At 36.7% G+C, this 19,449-nt stretch overlaps 1 protein-coding gene across 3 annotated transcripts in view; it reads left to right on the top strand.

The window, feature by feature from the left end:
• Positions 1 to 2,057: 2,057 nt before the first annotated feature.
• Positions 2,058 to 19,449, top strand: part of LOC131798567 (serine/threonine-protein phosphatase 6 regulatory ankyrin repeat subunit A) — a 55,019-nt gene continuing 37,627 nt past the window's right edge. Inside the window, exons 1-4 of one of the 3 annotated variants that reach the window (XM_059116227.2) lie at positions 2,058 to 2,158; positions 2,361 to 2,395; positions 3,107 to 3,240; positions 15,270 to 15,371. In XM_059116227.2, coding sequence (XP_058972210.2) covers positions 2,127 to 2,158; positions 2,361 to 2,395; positions 3,107 to 3,240; positions 15,270 to 15,371 — 303 coding nt within the window. In that variant the 5' untranslated portion in view covers positions 2,058 to 2,126. Of the gene's footprint in view, positions 2,159 to 2,360; positions 2,396 to 3,106; positions 3,241 to 7,504; positions 7,909 to 13,860; positions 14,374 to 15,269; positions 15,372 to 19,449 lie in introns of those variants that run through there. The other 2 variants (XM_059116228.2, XM_059116226.2) reach the window with 2 other exon arrangements.

The following is a 19,449-nucleotide window of genomic DNA, read 5'->3' on the forward strand; positions in this document are numbered from 1 at the left end:
TTCGTGTAAAGGCCTGTTCGCTCTTTCAGAGTCAGCAAGCGTAAATCTTTTACGCGCCCTATTTGTCTTATTTTTTGTTCGGATAAAGATACAGAAGGCAGATTATTATGGTTTGGTCAATATTCAATCTATCAGGAAATTAGGAAATTACCGAAACGGAAAATGCTATCACAAGTTTCTTTCTGACAACGAAAAGCGTTTTAAAAATTAAGTGAAGGAGCCTTTTTAACACTTGAAACATAGATTGAATGCGATTTCAAGCGTGAAATGTCAATGAATATTGATAGTGACTGATGCAGCTATTTTATCTTGCAGTAAATCGGTATGTGCAGGTGCATTTGCTGTACGAATAAAGGAAGGATATTTATCGAAATTACCGCGCGAATATAGCTGAGGTCGTTGAGAAGCAGACAAAAATCCTTTAAATATCATCGTTTTGATTTAATTCTAGAATAGATTAGTCATTTCACATCGTGTTTTACTTTTAAGAAGATTGTATTGAGATATTTAGGTCAGCTGAGTATAATGTCCACTTTTGTAGCCGCTTAAAGACACGATCCTTCAAACCAGCCAGAACTATATTGGATTTTGCAACACGTATGATTGATAAGTCATTTTACATCGTGATGTACTATTAAGAAGATGTTACTGAGTTATTTAGGTTAGCTGACGATAATGCCCGCTTCTGTAACAGCTTAAAGACACGTTCCTTCAAAAAATTTGCCTAAAAAACTGACCTAAACAACTAATAACAAACCAGCTTCAACGTTCAGCGTTTTAAGGCTCAGAGTCACCTAATTAGAAGTCTTGCGTTTGTAAACGCCTTCTAGTGGCGGAAGAGTTCCCACACAACACACAGAGAAAAAAATTTTTTTTAGTGTATTTTATCAGCGATAAGGGTTAAGGTTTGTATTTTTCACTTTTCCTCTCTTAGCATGCTTCCGTCATGGAGGCAAATTACGCGCTGTATAAATTTCCTGTTAGAAAAGGTTTCCCATTTCACTACCTATAATAGTGCACCAGATGAAAGTTCCGCAATCTTGGCAACGCTCACACAAATTGCTTAGTAATAAAGGACAACTAGAAGTTATTGTTGTTGTTTTTCTCCACGATAAACAACCAAATCCCTTTACGACATTGGATCATCAAGGACTGAGTGTCCTTCCAGTTTGCGCTCTTTATAAGTTTGTAAGCTTATTATCAAAACCATGTTTCGACTGTAACATACATTGGTGCTTAAATACATCCCTGCCTGAAATAAGTGGTTTTTGATAAGCGTTAGAAAGTTCTCCATGCATTTTTCCCAAGTTTTCGGAAGGCTTTGCTGATCTATCGCATGAACCTACGTTCATGAATATCTAAAATGGGTTGGTTTTCATGTTCATTATACGAATTTGGCCTTGTAGACTTGGTTTCTTTCAGTCTTGTTCTGACAGATTTCTTTTTTTGACGAAAACGATCATCGAACTGCGGCTGATTTTTTTTTATAGCAAGATTTTTTTAAAATCATCAGACGCGTTGCCAATTAAATGAGAGCAATGCGTGAAAAGTGAGCAGGTAATGATATTGCCAAATTACAATTACAAATTGAGCAATGAAACAGTGAAAAAAACTTAAACAATGCTGAAATTAGAATTAAGAGGTGACGAATTTTACGAAATTCGACTAACTGTTAAATTAGATTCAATATTTCTCTTTTGTAAGCGTAACGTCGTCGAAAGCTGTTTTCCTTCCTGAAATTTCATTACAAAGATCTACTTGCGCATTCATTTACATAGGCCTGGGGGTATAAATTATTCTAAAAAAACTATTTTTTAAGTTTTCAAGTGCCCAGATATTAAAAAAAAAGCCTCAAAGAACTTTAAGAAGGACAACGATGCTGAGCAATAATCCTTTGGGTCATTAAATTGTGTCTTTTATAAAAAAAGGAAGTAGCTGCGGTAACTACTGTAGTGTAAATGTGTTTGCTAACGTCGAGATGTTCCTGTCGTCCATTTCACATGTTGGAACAGCTGTTCGAGCCCATTGTAAATTAAAACTCCTTGGTTGACATTACAGCGAGAGGAAGACGGAAACACAATCTTTATTTGAAAACTAATCCCGACCGGGTGCGCAGTTCATTTCTGATGGCATCTGAAAGTTCCAAATTGCACCCAGGGTTTGTGAAATTAATTGGTCTGTGTTTGAACGAGGTTGTCAAGTCTCCACCTCGGCTGCTTCATGAGCTTCCTCGTTGCTAATTTAACGCCTCAAGCTTTTTGAAAGTTTGATTCCGTGTCGAGTTATAAGTTCAGGAAATGCATAGTATGTTCTGATTCTAGCTCGTTTTTTTTCTTTGTCTCCCTTTCTTATTTACACAGGAAGGAAAATACGACCATGGAAGTTCCAGAGAAAGGTACGAATTTTGAAGCTGATGATTATTGTCCGCGTAGACCTCTTTTAAAGTCAAATTCTTAGATAGACCGGGAATCATTAGCGGAGTAATTAATGTACAGATGATGATTTAACTCTAAAAGAACGCTCGAAACAAGTATCATACGCGGTTGGTTAGCGTTAATTTATTTTAGCTACACCGAGACAAGGATTGAAGAAAATTAGGTTAAAAACTGCTTAAGGGTTCATCAGTTGCAAGAAGGTTTTATCGTGATGTTGGCTTCTTCTTTGCATAACATAATCACAAATTGACAAAATGTTATTTGTGGAGATAGAGAAACAGTATTACTCGCACGTTAAAACGTAAATTCGTTCTCAAAATAATAAAAATCTATTTCTGACAAGGGCGATAAAACTATAGAAATATTGTTTTGTTTTTCCTCATACAAAATAGAGGCTATGGTCGTTTCCTGCGGCGGACGATGTTTTTTCCTAACAATATTTATAGGAAGTTATCAAACTTGACTGAATACACCAAACTGGGACTATTATTTTGAGCGTGAAAATTAGTGAATTTATATGGGAGAAACTAAGTCTTCCTCAACACGCAGAACAGTGATCCTACCTACCGAATTTTGTGTACGTCACAGACAAAAGGAAAACTTGCTTTTCATGAATTATAAAGAGACCAATTATTTTTCAAGGAAAAATGTTTTGGTTTGCTCTGTTTCAGTGTTCGTGAGTAGAAGGAGAGCCAGTGTAATGGAAAGAAAGATGGAAGAAACATTTTGCAAAGATTTAAAGCGCGAACGGAGATCAGGAAGCGTAGCCGTGATGACAGAATCTTTCCAGAATTTGCCATCTGTTGTGAGTACTGAGTAAATTTATCAGTTCAAAGCCTAGAGGCGTTAAGCAAATCTCTCTGCTGTGGCGCTGCATGCTTTTCTTTTCGTTAAGTTTACGAATACCACTTCACCGAAGTGGTTCAGCTATCATATGCCGTCCGTAAAAAGTGTTATTAATCTCGTAACGAACAGTACGTGAAACAATGCGTTCTCGATAAATAACGATGAGGAAGGAAAAAATGGAATTTTTGATCAATAACTGGGAAACGTGTAATCACCCTTCCGTTATAACAACCTCATGCATGAAGATGATTTGCTATGCAACGCTAACCTACTTTAAAATGAATAAAGGGGGTGAGTTTCTGAAGAAACTGTGGTGCTGCGCTTATCTGGGGGAATACAAGAACTGAGTTAATAATGTATTGTTATTAGAAATCCTCCACAGAGGTCAATTTACATTATTGAATCAAAAATGAGTCAGCAGATCTTAATATAATTATTTTGACACATGTTTGTACCTCAATTATTAAGTAGCGACTGTCTCTATCCCAAAGAAAGGTACAACTCGAGGAAATAGGATTCTTTTACAGTCCATGCGACAGGTATTCCCCAACCCCTACTCCTTCTTGTAAAAGCCATGGCATAAGCCTCTAAAGGAGCACTTTATTACTATTGTATTCTGTCACTATGAACCAGCATAAATTTGCTATACACCGTAAACACCAAAAATATCCATAATTTGTATGTTGCGTTTTGAACAGCATCGTTACTGAACAGTTGTGAACGCTTAAGGTAGAATATGTCTTTAACCTCGACGAAGAGAATTTTGTTTGGTTTGGTTTCGTTTCGCGTGCGCGAGTGTCGTCATAATCATATGCAATTTTGAGTGCAATTTTAATTTGAAATGATTAAAAACACCAATTTTCATGCAACCCAGGTAGATTTGTATCAGTTATTTTTCATTTCTTTGTGTTTATTGGAAAAATATTGAGTTAAAGGAGTATCCTCCACTTTTCACTAAAGCCGAGTATTCTCTGACACTACTTCTATATTAGTCCAGGTTTGTCGGTGTTTGAATTGAAATCTGTTTCCCTTAAAAATTTTTTCACTCAAGTCGTGTATCCTCTGAAACTATTTCTTTGCTTTCCTGGTTTATCGATGTATTAAATGAAATCTGTTGCCCTTATTGGCTTGGTCTCTACAGAATCGAGACGGTTTTTGGCTGATACGTCTTTCCACGTGTCGACATCACGGTGCGCATGTCCGATCGTAGACTAAAATTTTGGGTGTGAAGCTTCACTTATAAGATTCAAATACTGGCTAAATTTTCCAGTTCTTTTACTGAACAAACATTTCTTTTGTTTAGCTAAAGTGTGCAACTCTCTTTTTAAAATCTCCAGGATTAAACAAAATTTTGTAATACAACGAAAATTGCAAATATTACAACATTAAAAGTTGCTTTTAGCCTAACGAAAATTGACAAGGGTTTTGCTCTTTTATCAATTTTCACGATTTTAGCAAGTTAAGTTGTGCTGAATGGCTGAATTTCACGGAGGACTGATAACAAAAGAACAACAGTCATCTTTTGAAAAGAAAATAACCACAAACACAAAATTTTGTGGCCCCCTTGATGAAAACTCGCCAAAAAGACACAACTTTCTACGTTTTGTATTCGGTTTCCGTCAGTTGTGGAAAGAAGTGTCCTTTTAGCTAACGCAGGCGACGCGGAAGCGGGCACAACCAACTTTATTTGCAGTGCTTGCTCTCAGTTAATATATAATTTAAAAAGAGCATTCCTTTCAGAAATATCTCCAACTGCGTTTGCTTGTCCGCCAAGACTATTTCTAAAGATAACAGCGTGAGTCTTCGCTGGCAGCTGCCTTGTTGGCTGTAAGTCTCCTTGGAAACTTCACGGGTATTCTCTCCGCAAATGATTACTTTATTGACGACGACTGGACGAAATGGCGTTTTCAATTAAATTCAAAATTGTGAGAAAAACGATTGCCAATGAATTTCTGTTATCGGCTGAGTTGTTTGCACGTTGAAGAAAGAAAAGTGCAATGAGCGAGCTTTCAACGAAAGAAACCTCTTTATTCGAAGCTGAGGAAAACGATGAGGTTTGTATTTCAATATTAATTCAGAAAATTTTTATTGCATTATTATTATCCACTGTCAATGAGATCTGGCTGAAAGCAAAACATGATCAGTTTTGTTAAGCAATATATATAGAACAGCCCATCTGCAAATAAGTGTTTATGTTACAGACGTCATCTCGTGTGAGCTAAGTACTGTTTAGCAGATTATTCTTTGTAGCATCATCATGATGTGGTTTAGGATACATTTTCTGAGCGTGCAACGTTTTGTAGCCTAACTATTGATTTCCGTGAAGTGAAAATGCATTTTGAAAATTGCAGGAAGAATTACCATGAAGAAAATTAATCCTTTACTTCTGACTGTCATTGAAATCAGATTTAACACTTAACACTACCGATTAAACTGCTCAGACTCTAGGTCATAACTAGTTGATTGAATGCTGTTGTGCTAGAAAGCTAATTTCGAATTTCACATCGAGGCCTAAATGTTTACGACGGGTTTTTTCCTGTCTTTTTCTGTTGGTCCTGTTCGCTTTTGTAATCTCAGTTTTGGAAGCAGCCTTTGTTGATGAAGCAACAATTTTAAGGATAGAGAATGAGTTAAAGAGAGTTTTTAATTATCTCTAATCTTCGGAGCTCTTGAGAAATAATTGACTATGTTCTTCTGTTTATGATTTCTTAAACTGCTCTGTTCTGTATCAACACCTTACCTCTTGTACCGACTGTTTCAAAGATTGCTTTTATTTGCTCATTTCTTTAGTTATTATACTTAGCCATGATTACGTCCGCAATTACCTTTAAACTTGAAAAAAAGCCAAAAGCATACACAGTTTAATTGCTCGCTAATATGCGCCGAAGACTAAAACGGTAATACTCTGTAAGCACGCAGAAATGATGAAAACCTGATGAGGACTACAATATTCGTCAAAGTTTTTATGACGCCATTTCTTTCTACATGAAAAAATTCTTTTATTTCCACTCTCCAAGAGATCATAAACTGGTTCTAGACAGTTTATATTCTCCTGCCCTGCCTTATTGCGAAATTTGTGTCGGATAGCATTGTAATTGGCAGTGACGGTGAAGTGCAAGTAATTGACTGTCAATATAATTTTTTATATTTCCTCTTTATTCTCCAGTAAGAATCAAATATAATCAATAAGGCTTGTTTCGACAGAAATTGCATTAATCTCACTTTTCCATGAGAAACTGGCGAGGTTGCACGTTTTTCAGATTTGGCACATTCTCATTTCTTTTAAAGATTTTTGTCCTTAATTGTCTCATTACTCTAAAAACAGCTCCTTGACCACGTGTTTTTCTTTTGCATACCGGATATTTCCTCTTAAATCGAAAAAATGGGAAGAGGATGCTAACGGATGGCAATAATTTCCTTCCGAATTGCAAAGATTGCCATCCTGACTAATTGCAACGATTGCCGTCCGGATTACAAAGATTGTCGTACGAACTGCAAAGATTGCCATCTGGATTGGAACGTTGCCATCTAAATTGCAACTTACAAGCTTTAAAAATTCTAGGTAAATATTTGAAGATATGACATTGCTCCTTAAATTTCCAATTAGTCTGAATTATCATTTTTTTTCGGTTTACATGCCGTAGTGTTTTTCATAGCTTTTAGAGCAGGCAAGGAGAGAATTTGAAGGTGACTTGTGGCTAAAAATTTTTAGTTTAATCGAAATAAATTGCTTCCTATGATTTTCGAAGATTTTTTTCTTTTATTCCGCTTGAGAGCAGGTTGTATTTTGAGTAAATAAACTGTTGCCTATTTCCTGTGGAAGATTTCTATTTTAAATTTAATCAAAAGATTGTCATTTAAGTAGTGTTTTCATCCAATTTAGCTCCTATCGAATATGACATGTACACTACGCAGAAATCGTTTCACTGCACTGCATTTTCTCAGACAAGAAACTTCACCATCGTTTCATTTGCCCGTATGATGTTTTATTCATGATTTAATATTCATAGCTCCAAATTTCCCCTCATTGTTATGATAACCCGGTAAGGTTAGTGTAAAGAGTGTTTGCACCGCTGCAATTGCTGTTATTGTCGCGTGTGATTTCTATTTGACTTGTAAGGTAAACGTGTCGTCACAGGAAGCAATCCCATCTGAAATGAGATATTCCATTGGTTGTCTCATCAAATGCTTACAGGAATTAGGGACGAGGGTTCAATGTTTAATAACCACGCTAACAGATTAATGGCGGGTGAAGTGGAACACGAAATGAACTGAGCGTAACCTAACGTCCTATACTGCACCATCCAGTTTTGAGGATCGCCGTGAAATGTATTCAGAAAAAGGACAGGAAGATTTTCGGAGAAATCAGGATATAATTTGAAATATTCAAAGTTGTTGTGACCTTCTGGGAGCGTCCTATTCACGTGAGATTTAATTTTTGACAGATTCGTAGATCTTTAACCGTTGATATTTTCAGTTGGAAATGTCACAAAAGTTTCGCACCATCAGCAACGCAGTAACTGCGGGAAGGAAGTTGAATGATTTGGCTAAAAATCACAGAAACGTTACTTTATATATGGATCCCGATGGAACAACACATATTGTAACCTACACAGAAGAGGAAACGGTAAGATAACACAATTAGAGTTTAATTTGGCTCTCATTTCCTCGTATATCGTGGTTTTGCTTTAAACAAGCGATGACACCCTTGAAAGCACGAAGGGAGCGTTGCTGAAGTCGTACGAGCATTGCCACTGAAGCTCATCGGTAACGTTACATAAGCTCTCTCTGCAACAGTGTATAGTATTAAAACTTAGGCCACCCTAAGAATTCCATCTATGTGTTTTAAAGTTTGAAATTACGGATTTGTTTTCTCACATAACGGTGAAGTTGTTCAGGTTATCAGCCAGACGAGGTTTTTGGATTGCGTTACTCTTTGATATAGGAGTCTACTTGTTTGTAGTTTTGTGTATATCAAATGTCAACTGCAAGGAACCGCAATGTAATTGTTTTATAATCCAATGAATACCTTCAAGGATTATTTCTGATTGGCTGGTAGGAATGTAAATAAAGAATCCGAAATGGATTCTATATTTAGGTCTTTACTTTGAACGACATTTTTTCATTTTTTTTGAAAATACCATGGAAATTCCTTACTTAATAAATAATGGGCTCCTGCTGTTAACCATGAATTTCTGAATTTCATATGAATATCATGTAAAAGGCACGTTTTTTAATTTCATATTTCATTAGAATTTTATGATTTTTAATTTTTAATTTCTGACCAAACAATTTTAAAAAATATCGATAGTAGTTTTTTTTTGTTTTTGCTATTTTCCGTGGTTCATTATTTTCAGTGAGGTTAAACATTTTCTAACCTCAACGACTCTTATATTAAGTTGTCTTTTCGGTGTTTTTTGACCCGAGTCAACAATTTTTTCAAGAATGTGCGTTCCAAACTGCGATTTTTGGGGTTGATTTTCCTAATTTCTTCCTTGTTGAAAAGTTTGATGTGCAGGTGTGCAACTGTTTCAAAAAAAAATCTTTGTCAAGTGTTTAAAAAAAGGGTGAAAATTGGAGTATTCGTACTGACGGTAATTAACCCCTTCACTCTCAGGAATGATCAAAAAGTAATTTCATCCAACAATGTCGATAAGATTTCAAGCAGGAAGTTCTCACGCCTGTCCCGCAAGCTTATGCTGACCTTGTAAGAGAGAAAATCCGTTCATTTGTCTACCTCAAATCCACTCTTGGGTGTAATGAGCGGAATGTTCGTGTGGACAATAAGAACTGGCCGAACATAAACGGTTCAGTGGAAAAGAAAACTACCACACTTTTTCTTTACCCAGTAGTTATCACGAACTGCTTTATCTAACCACAGGTAGCACTGCTTTCTCCCGAATGTCTTCGTGTTTGTAAAGTTATTTTTGCTATTAATATACTAAGAACTCTATTTGTCATGAGAACTCTTTAATCGGCTAAGGAATTTTAAAATGAAAACGGAGGTGTTACTTTCAAATGACAATATATGTAGGTATTCTGTATATAAAATCAACTTTGAGTAGAGTCGAGTCGGCCGAGGCTTCGTAAATTCGGCGCATTTTGTTTTTTTTTTATTGGAAGGAGGGTGCACGGGTGTGACCCTGTTGAAAAACATATTAATTTCATTCCCCTATTTAGGATAAACGTGAGTCTTATTGACGTGAGGGAGTCACAACTAGCTTATTCAAACTCAATTTAGAAATAAAATTTGAAAAAAAAAGTGCCACAAATATAGATTGCACCGCCTAGTTAAACCCTACGGTAAGTCTTCCGGTCTAGAAAAAAAATTATTTCTTAAAACGCTTATCAGTAAAACTTCATATCTTGTTAAAGACTAAAGACGCCCATGATCATACCCTCTCGAGCGGTTCATACAAGCCCTCACCGCCCTCACCGCCCTCCCCCGATATATGATATACAACATCTGATTATTACCCAGTTATTAGGCAAGTTTGTGTACTTTTGTCGTTTGACTTTCTGTTTGCTGTTGCTAGGCTTCTTAAGCTTATCGCTGCAGAAGTATTTAAGGGGTTCAGCGAAGGAAATGCCTGTTCTGACAAACAACATGTTTCTGTTTTTTTTGGAAGCGTAGAGAAGATTTTTCTTACAAAGTGGATCACCGAATGCCTAAACCATGTCGTCTCCATTATGGTTAAATTACTTCAAAGTGTTTTTCTTTTTCGAGTGTTTTAATTAAAGTTTGTTTAATCCACAATGCAAATTGGAATTTCACAAAGTGTTTCGTATTGTGCAACGTGGTTGTTTGCGAATGTTTGAGTTCTCTTTTGCTCCTGGTCTCATGACGATGGTACAACTGCATCAATTTCTCAAACACTGCTAAACATGAAAGAAGAAATACTCCACGCTGTGAAAATGTGGCTGTTTCTCTGGCGCAAAGCCTCAGTACATGTTTTATCCCGCTGAGTCCACGTTGAATATTGACCCTATTGAATCGTTCAGTGGTAATTTTTTTTCTTTTTGTGAGCTGTTTCGTGAGTCATGCCTTCATCGGCAAATGAAGCCCAAAATCTAACAGTGCCCGATTCTCTGAAAAAATACCTTACATCTCGGAAAGGTTCAGGGGCTCCGCGAGCTATGACAGAGAATGATTTAACGGACGAGGAAAAGGTATTTATGAAGAACGTAGTTTCACTTTCTCTCTTCTCTTCTCTCTTAATAAGATCTATATTTGTTTAGGGTGGATTAATTATTTAAGAGATATCTGGAGTCTTCTGCACTCCTTTAAATCATGTCTTTGGTATGAAATTATAGAAAAAAATATTTGCAGTTCAACAGGAAATATGTCACAATGTTACCACGGGACAGCGCTGACCAAGGGTAAACTATATCGTAGACTCCGGCCTACTCGAATGATTTCTTTCCTGCGGAAACGACGAAACTGTAAACGTGAACGCTGATGACCACTAGACTTACGATCTTTCAAAGTCAAAAATATAAAAAAACCAGCCTTCTTTCTATTCAGACAAGTAGCTACACGATGGTCGTGTTTACATATCAGCTATCAAAACCGAATAAAGAGCGAGCTACGAGCGAGCCGGACAAGGAGTTTAAGAAAGTCTCCACGACGGCCGTTTACACTGAATTCACCATCCCTAACCGTGATCAATGCGCATTTTCTCCATACTGTATTCTATACATTTCCCATCGTAATGTAACGGAGAATTTGTTTAACAGTTTAATAAGAGCTCCTTTCGTCGGCGATCACTTCTGTTATTGTCATGACCACAATGTTTGGTTTGGCAGCGATGCTGTCAGGAGAAAATAATGAGGAGCTGCTTGTTACTCTTAAGGGTAAAAGACTTCATGCGTAGAAGTAACGCAAAAAAAAGAAGAAAAAGATTTGTAGATAATCAACACTTACTATTGATCCTTTTATAGAGATCAGAATCATGGCTACCTACTTGCACGAAAGCAAACAGATTTTACTAACAGGTTTCTTTGCACATAAATGAATGATGTAGCTTTTATGTAAGTTTTTGTGCTATTTTGGCACTTGCATTGTATCAATGACGTAGGAATAAATGGTTCATTAGAGTTAGTGTGCATGAGTCATGCTCGTAAACAACTGAAGTTGCGAACTGTAAAGTAACTCGGTGTATTTGATTATCATTAAGGCATAGTGGAATTGTCAGTTATGTCCATTAATATAAGTGTACATGGCACAATGACCTCTACTCTTCCTTAAAACTTCGCTGTCCGTTCACTTAATGCAGTATTTTATGCATTGCTAAACACCTTTTCTATGGTGCTATTAGCGACAATTATGTGTCTCTAAAGAGAAAAACTTTCTGCTTTTTAGACTGGCAGCCTTTTGTCTTGAGCTTTCTTGTTTGGCCAAATTACGTTGGGATATAAAACAATCGTTTTAGGACGCGCTAGAGTGATTCCAAGAGATGTCTTGTTCGACCTGGTATCTTCAATGAACTCAGACAATGATATTATCAACACAAGTCATCGGTTAACTTATGACACACGATCGCTAAACAAAAACGCGAGAATCGTCCTTTTATCGCTAAGATTCATATGAAAGACAAATTCGAGTGTACGTCAGTGTTAACTCAACTTTCGGAAACCACAGTCCCTTGAAACGCCGAATGGATCTTCCCGAAGATTCGAGAGGTCGCGCTCGTTCTCCGATCGGTATTCGCCTTCACGGAGGTTGGATAAGTGATTCAGACTATATCAATGAGACGTCCTTGTTCTGCACTGAAGTAGGTTTACGTTTACTTTCTGTTTATTGCTTGTTTTAAACCTGATGTGATGTGTCAGGTTTGAAGTTTCATTTGTCATTGCTAAGGTGCATGTTCATCTTCTAAAATCCGAAGAGAAAATGGCAAATACTTATATTTACACAAAACGTATTTCGCTTTGTTTCTGTTTTTGCTGCAATTTTAGCAGTAGGCTAAATTCAAGTCTGCATTTGCTAGTTTTCGTACTAAGCACTCTTTCATTTGCTATTCAATGCGATTATATGAATTTCACCTTACGTCACGGGAAGCAAATATTGCATTTACGAACAAAATAGATGTCAATGGTTCCTATCGCAATTAACCTCATTTGATAACAGTTTTTGTTTTACCTATCTTCAATTTTCTGTATCTCATCACGGTACGTTTTTGTGAACATCATGAAACCCAAATGGCAAATTTTGTATCTGAAATACTTTGTTCTCAAGCGGGGCTTAAGTAAATTTACGAAAGAAGTCTACAGCAAAGGTTTATGGGAAAAAAAAAACAACCCTAATTTTTTCACCTTTCTCAGAATCCTCTTGATAGCCAGGTTGAAAAATAGCAGAATATCTCTTGTTGACAGCTAATGTAAATAATTTACTTGAGTGAAAGCACAGGTTATTTAAAAAAGGTAGTTGAATGATTTTAAATTCAGACGTTCGTAACGTCAAAAAAGTCAAGTGTGGAAAGATAAACATCTCACGGAGGAGTACTAAGGGAAACTTACTCCAAAATTACGAAATATTTAAGGTTCCGCAGCCAAATGATTCCAATCTTTAATACTTCATCATTTCAATCTTTATGTCGTCTAGAGTTATAACTGATAGTTCAAAGACAGTCTCGTGCGAACATGATTCAATCACTCAGTTTCTTCGATCTCGGACAGTTTCAGTTATGCAGAAATTTACGCGGAAAGTTCCGCCTTGAAACGGCTGATTGAATAGAACACATTAGACCAAGAAACGAATTCTGAAAACTTTTCTCCCAAATAAGAGGCCAAGAAACAAAGTCTTAAGGGTTTTGTCTAAGTGCTAGTTAAGTGTTTTTAGTGGCACGGTTGCAAGACTTTAGCCGAATTCGCGTTATTTTGCTTTCTGTAAAATGTTACAAAGATCCTCAATCGTGACACAACAAATCCACTGTTTCCTTATTCTTTGCAAATGGAAATAAGAAAAATATCAAACAAACGACTTTCACAAACATTCCTTTCCTTTGTTGACAAGGAATACCTCATTACGCGGAAGTTTTACGCGCTTCTCAACAACCTGACTTTTATACATTCGCTTAGTAAAATTTCTGTTTAATTTAATGGATGAATCATGTACTGCTCATTACTCTGTTCCCTATATCACGTTTTATCACCTCGTCATTTGCGCACCTGTTCCTATAAAAACCGCATCACAATGAGAAGATCGACGCTCTCTTATATGTGTGTTTATACAAAGCCTGACAATCTTCAAACGATTTGAGGTGTCCGAAGTAGTTGGCGCATCCATTCTTATGCAAATAAATCGGAAACATTGGAGAAATTACACATGAATACACCGTTCTATTTGATATTTCAACGACTTCCTTGGGTTGAGAATTAATTTCATGAAAAAAAGCATGGCACTTGGAGGTAATAAAAAATAAATTTGGATTTAATTGGCGAAGAGATTTTTATGTGCTTTGATTTTTTTTCGGGTTTAAAATTAGAGCGTGGTTGCAAAATGTAATTTTTAGTAATCATTTCAAAACAAAGCTGTAATTGTTACACATGCGCAGTTTCTTTAGTCGGTTTCGAACCTTAAATCACTAGAAAATGATGCGTTGGTGATTGTCTGAACCACAAAATGCGCATCCATAGATCAACCTTCTACATGGCGGAATGTTTCGTCGAAATGACAGTAATTATGACCTGATAAACAGCAAGAGGCAACTGATTTATTCAGAGAAAGCTTGAATGAATAAGTAAAACGTGAATGCAGAGCTAATAGAAAGTAAGAGCCCGCTGTGGTGAGGAACTGATTAATTTTTCCGGAGCCTTTGCAATGCCGAATGGAGGACCAGGATCAAGTCCTTCGAGCCGCCGACCATCGCTTAGGCCTCCAAGCCCAGGGACGGACTCAGCAGTGGCTCAGATCCAACCACGACGAGGCTCCAGAGTACTCTTTGATACCAAAACTCCGCCATCGATTCTTAGATGGGAACTCTTAAACCGCGTTTTGGCGCTTTCTCTAAAGGGAGATTGGCCGGCTGTGGATCAACACCTCAACAGCCTGGAACGAAACAACATGGAAGTATCGTCGACGGAGGTCGAAGTAATGAATGATCCTTCCACAATATTAAGAATTTTTTGATACATTGTTGCGCACAAAAATGCGGTCTTCGAAATACAAAAACCCCGCGGTAGATAAAGCACTTTTGATTTCGAGATTTTTTTTTCACGCTCATCGGGCATCATCCTCATTGGTTTGTGGTTCGAAATTGCAAATTTTAGTGTTACAATTTTTACCGGCTGTTTTATGATCAAAGATGGGCGGATGAGAAGTTCCAAGAAACTTAACAATACCAATTATGGAATAGAAATGATCTTTAGTTAGTTATTAAGGCTTAGGCGGTCTTAATTTTTAAGCACCTGGACACAGATTCATTATTGAACCAAGATATTATTGCTAGTTCTATTTCTCGTTACACTGTCCTTCTCTCGCTCGCTAGACTACCTCAGCCTACACCTTAACGCTTTTTTTGGTTGAGGCTTGTTATTGTTTCGTTATTGCCATACGCGACGTACAGCAGTAATTTATCTGAACGCTTATCACGTTTTGCGCTGCTCCTTAAACTCGTCCTATTGTGAAGTTTTGTTCCGTAACTTAACGCCGCAAAACCGTCGTAGAATTTAATGGCTTTTTAATTTCGTTAACTCGTCCTCTGCAAAAGGACCAAAATCCACTGAATACACAGTGGTCGTAATAATGAATATTGAATTCGCCAGGCAAGCTGCTCGCTCCCATTCAGTTTTGTGCTGATTGCGCACGGCGTAAATCTCATTACTGCGTGCCGCGCGACTGGTTTGGTTGCGCCTCTAACAAATCATGGCTTCCAAAGCAGAGGTTTGTTTCTTCAAACCCCCTTTCCCGCCGTTTAAAATGAGCGTTTGTAATTTTATTCACTAAAGGTTCATCTCTCTTCTTTTTTTCCTATTATTTTCTAACAGGACAACGGCTTAACGCCGTTAATGTTGGCTGCCCGTGACAACAAGCACAACATCGTGGAAAAGTTACTTGAACTGGGCGCCGTGGTCACAGACAAGGACAAGGTAGGCGGCGAAATCCGGTCCACTTGCACTTCACTTGTTAATACGACAAGGTTTTTCCGAGCCATTTTCTTTAATTACACAAGAAGGTAATCAAAAGATTGATTTGCCATTTTGTCAGCTTTACCGCATCAAATAAGGTGACTCTTCTGGGCCATAGTCTAATTAGTGGAGATTTCACAGAAAATATTTTGGAAACACTTAAGGATGTGGAGTTAGTTATTTTTCCTCTGTGAATTTCCGGATTGTTATTGATCGCACATCTCGAACCGATGAGAACTGTTCTTGGCCACTTGTTCCTACAATGCGTGGTGCAGCGGCCAATTTTATTTGATATTCCCGCAAATTGCTAACTAAACGAAAACGTGAAATAAAGTAGTTTATGTGCGTTTCAAATTTTGCTTATCGTAAGGTAAACTGAAGACTCGGTAAAACGTTTTAGAATCTTAACGGAGGTATGTTTGCAGTGTTTTAAACGAAACATGTTTTCTTTCTGAATTTTTGTGTGCTGAAATAAGAAAATTATAATGGAAGCTCTCGATATTTGTCTGCTACCTTTTGTTTCGTTGTGTTTTTGTAGAAAAGAATCTTAAAATTGGATTTCCTGCATCAACACAGCTGAAGTAAAGAAAAAAAGGTAAAATGCATATCAGCTGGGTAAAAAACTTGGCGAGTTCCTTGAAAGCCCTCGTCTTTTATTCGGACCAAACACAAGCGTACCTTGAAAATTACACACTCCTTGGATGGATAAACATTGCACTTGCAAAATAGCGGTAAACCGCAGTTTCAACCTGGTCCTTGATTTCAATTTTCAGGATCAAATATTGATGCCTTATTAAATTTTTATATCCAGCTTCTAATTGTGCTCACTATGCGATCTTTCTCCTGGTTAAAAAAAAATTTGCACGACAAAGTGTGTTTGTGAAGAGAAAAATTTCACTGCCTTTGATCCCTTTGTGCGAGCAATTCTTAGAGACGTATCGTTTGTTGATTTTAACACCAACAAAAATGGCCTACGGTGATGACAAATTGGAGAGAGAGGCAGCTGATTTTAAAGACGATTGTTCATATCTTAGTAACTACAACTGAAGTCTTCGCACAACTCCGTCACGTGACTTCGCCTTATCTCTTCGAGCAATTATAACTTTGTTGAGGTTTATAAAATTTGTTCGTAACAAATCAAATTTTACCTATAGTTGATCTATATGCGGTTTGGTTTTGCGGAAAAATCTTTTAGCCCTTCGTAAACATTCACATTTATCTTTTTGCACAATATTCAGTCGAGGTTTTTTTTTATCTTGAGCGGAAGGTATATTTCCCTTCGTTTCTAAAGAAATATTGTTTTCAAAACGTATTCAGCTAACTACACGCAGAGTTACTTTGTTCTTATCTTCCTCTCGTTATGAAATACGTGAATCGGTGATTATGTAAATTTGTTTCTTACAAAATTATTTGGGAGACAGATATTTTCTGATCGAGATCGTCAATACACGGAGCAGCTAAGCCTGCTTAGAAATAGCCGCGTCTTTTACATATAGTTTCCATTGTTCAACAGTATCGCCGCATATGTTTGATTTTCAATATTTTGTTTAAAATCTATTGAAACGGTTACCACTTTTTCAAGTCGCGTGAGTTTTCCTTAAGCGTATGAAAGGACTTTATGATTTCTCTTATCTTTCTATGATTTCTTTCAAATTTCCATGTTTATTGTGCATGTGTTTATCGTTTTCTAGGCGTTTTTAAGTGATTTTTTTTTACCGAGAAAAAAATAAATCCCCGCCTTTCGAAACATGAACTGTCGACAAGAAGTCATTTTAAAATTTACCATACATTATCGCTACAAATGATTCAGCCATGACTGTCATTTGAAAATGAAATCACAACTTCGACCAATGCGAGGTCGAGTTCTAATCATCTGTTGACCAAAAATATACACTTTATGTTTATAAACTGAAACTAGGACGAGATGAAATTTTTCCAAAGTAAATACAAAAAGTTATTTCTCTTAAGTCAACCTTTACTCGAGAGATTTTCTTTTTGATATCAAAACGACTGCAAAGAATGGCTAAAGTTAAATGAGGCTGTACACGGCCTTTTCGTGTTTACAGTTACAATTTACGCGACAAGATTTGCCAGCTTGTGATGATATCAAACTTTCGCTCATTATTTATCCAACCATTTTCTCTAGTTATTTCATATCTTATTCGCCATCTCTCGCCCATTTTAAGACAAGTGTTTCCTTCATATATATCTTTGGATAAAAAGAATTATCTTTACAATTACTTCTAAGTGGAATCGAGCTGAATAAGCAAATTTCATTAAGCATGTTATACCATTTTTTTAACCAACTTCATTAAATTTTTGAAGTAAGTTTTCGCTGATACGATTTCGGTCAAAAGAAAAAAAGAGAAAATTAAAAGTATATTTTATTATTTTCTATATACTTGACGCTTAAGTCTTTGTCTTGTGTCTTTGATGTCAAACAAACTGATCGCTCACAATGAGATAAAATCAAAGACGGAAGCGCTTGTGATTCGACAAAGGCGTTTGTACTCACAGCTAAAAGAACCTATTTTTTATTTGGAGATTGCTTCCGACATTTGCGTTTTCGAACTGCACACACAAAATGACAGGATCTTGAGAAAGAATCACTTTTGAAGACAACTTGCTCGAGATTTTAGTTCATTAGTTGAAGTAATAACCTCGTGCCTTCATTGCCACCTTTAACTCTTCACGGGAAGCGACTCGCAGTATTCATTGCAGTTTATTTCTTGCACTAATTTTTTCAACCAATTTGAAGCATGAAAGAAAATTACGTTTTGATTGCATCTTAAAAGATGTTTTACTTTAGAGTCTTGCACCAAATTTTTTCGTGTTATGAAATTTTAAAAAGGTTTTGCATCAAACTTCTTATATCGCTGACTTTTTAAATTCAGCGTTAGTCCTGCAAAAATTGAACCGAGTTGAAAATGTTGCAAGTCTCTTTCAGAATACAGTGATTAGAATGAAAAAGTATAAACTAATCTTTGTATTTACCTAAGCGATCTTTGTGGCCGACGGTTTTTCATCTTTCATAACAAATTTATCAGCGACACACGACGTGCAAAGTAAGGATTTATGTAACAAAAACTAACATTTCTCATTAAAGTTTGTGGAGGGTAATTCAGTAACTCATCACTTGCAAAATGCTCAAAGTAAATTTTGATTAGATTATGATCCTCTATTGCATGGTGACTGCATAACGCCTTTCTACGGTCAGTAAATTCCCAGCGCAGCACACCCCTCGGCGATATTGAGCCACATGTAGCTTAAGGCTCGCTTCAAACGCCAAACCTTTCAAGTATCAATCATAAATACTTATTTTGGTAGACTCAAGCGATAAAGATCGACTGTTGATCCAGACGTTGACCTTAATCAGCCTCGTAATCAGTCACCTCAGTGAAAGAGGGGAATTGCGGGATGCAAACATGGATTATGCTGATCCATTCATACATTCGACACATGAAAGTTAGTAGTTGAAATCGGGGCATAAGCTGCTTGCATTTGAAGGAAAGTTTTATGGAATGCCAACATTCGACAGATTTATTCTTGTTTGACCGCGGTAACCTGTGTGTTCATGGGGAAAACCAGTCGCACGCACAAATCACGACTTACCAGTGCAATATGAACGTATTTTCCGTAAACTATAATTAAAGGACAAATATCATTTCACAGACCAAAAATTTTCATGATTATGCGATTTGACGGCGTGCATTACGTGATCACGACTTGGAACGGTGAAAGTGTTGGTAAAATGATAAAAGGAATATTTTATTTCTGACAAAGTTCAATGCCAAACTAAAAATAATCGCTATAGGTAATACGCAAACTTAGTACAGCAGTTTTGGAAGGATATTGTTGATTAATAACGAAAGTATATACCAGAGCATCAGCTGATCACTAAAAGAATCAATACTAACATCCGAGAAAGGCCAAGTCAATCTTTCCTTTCAACCATCAAGAAATCGTTATCTTTCACATCTGAAGCTCAACCACTGGTAAGAATAAAGACTGATGTTATCAACTATATTTCTCCCCTATA

This window comes from Pocillopora verrucosa, chromosome 2 (genome assembly GCF_036669915.1).
Source record: "Pocillopora verrucosa isolate sample1 chromosome 2, ASM3666991v2, whole genome shotgun sequence".
In the NCBI taxonomy this organism is placed as follows: domain Eukaryota; kingdom Metazoa; phylum Cnidaria; class Anthozoa; order Scleractinia; family Pocilloporidae; genus Pocillopora; species Pocillopora verrucosa.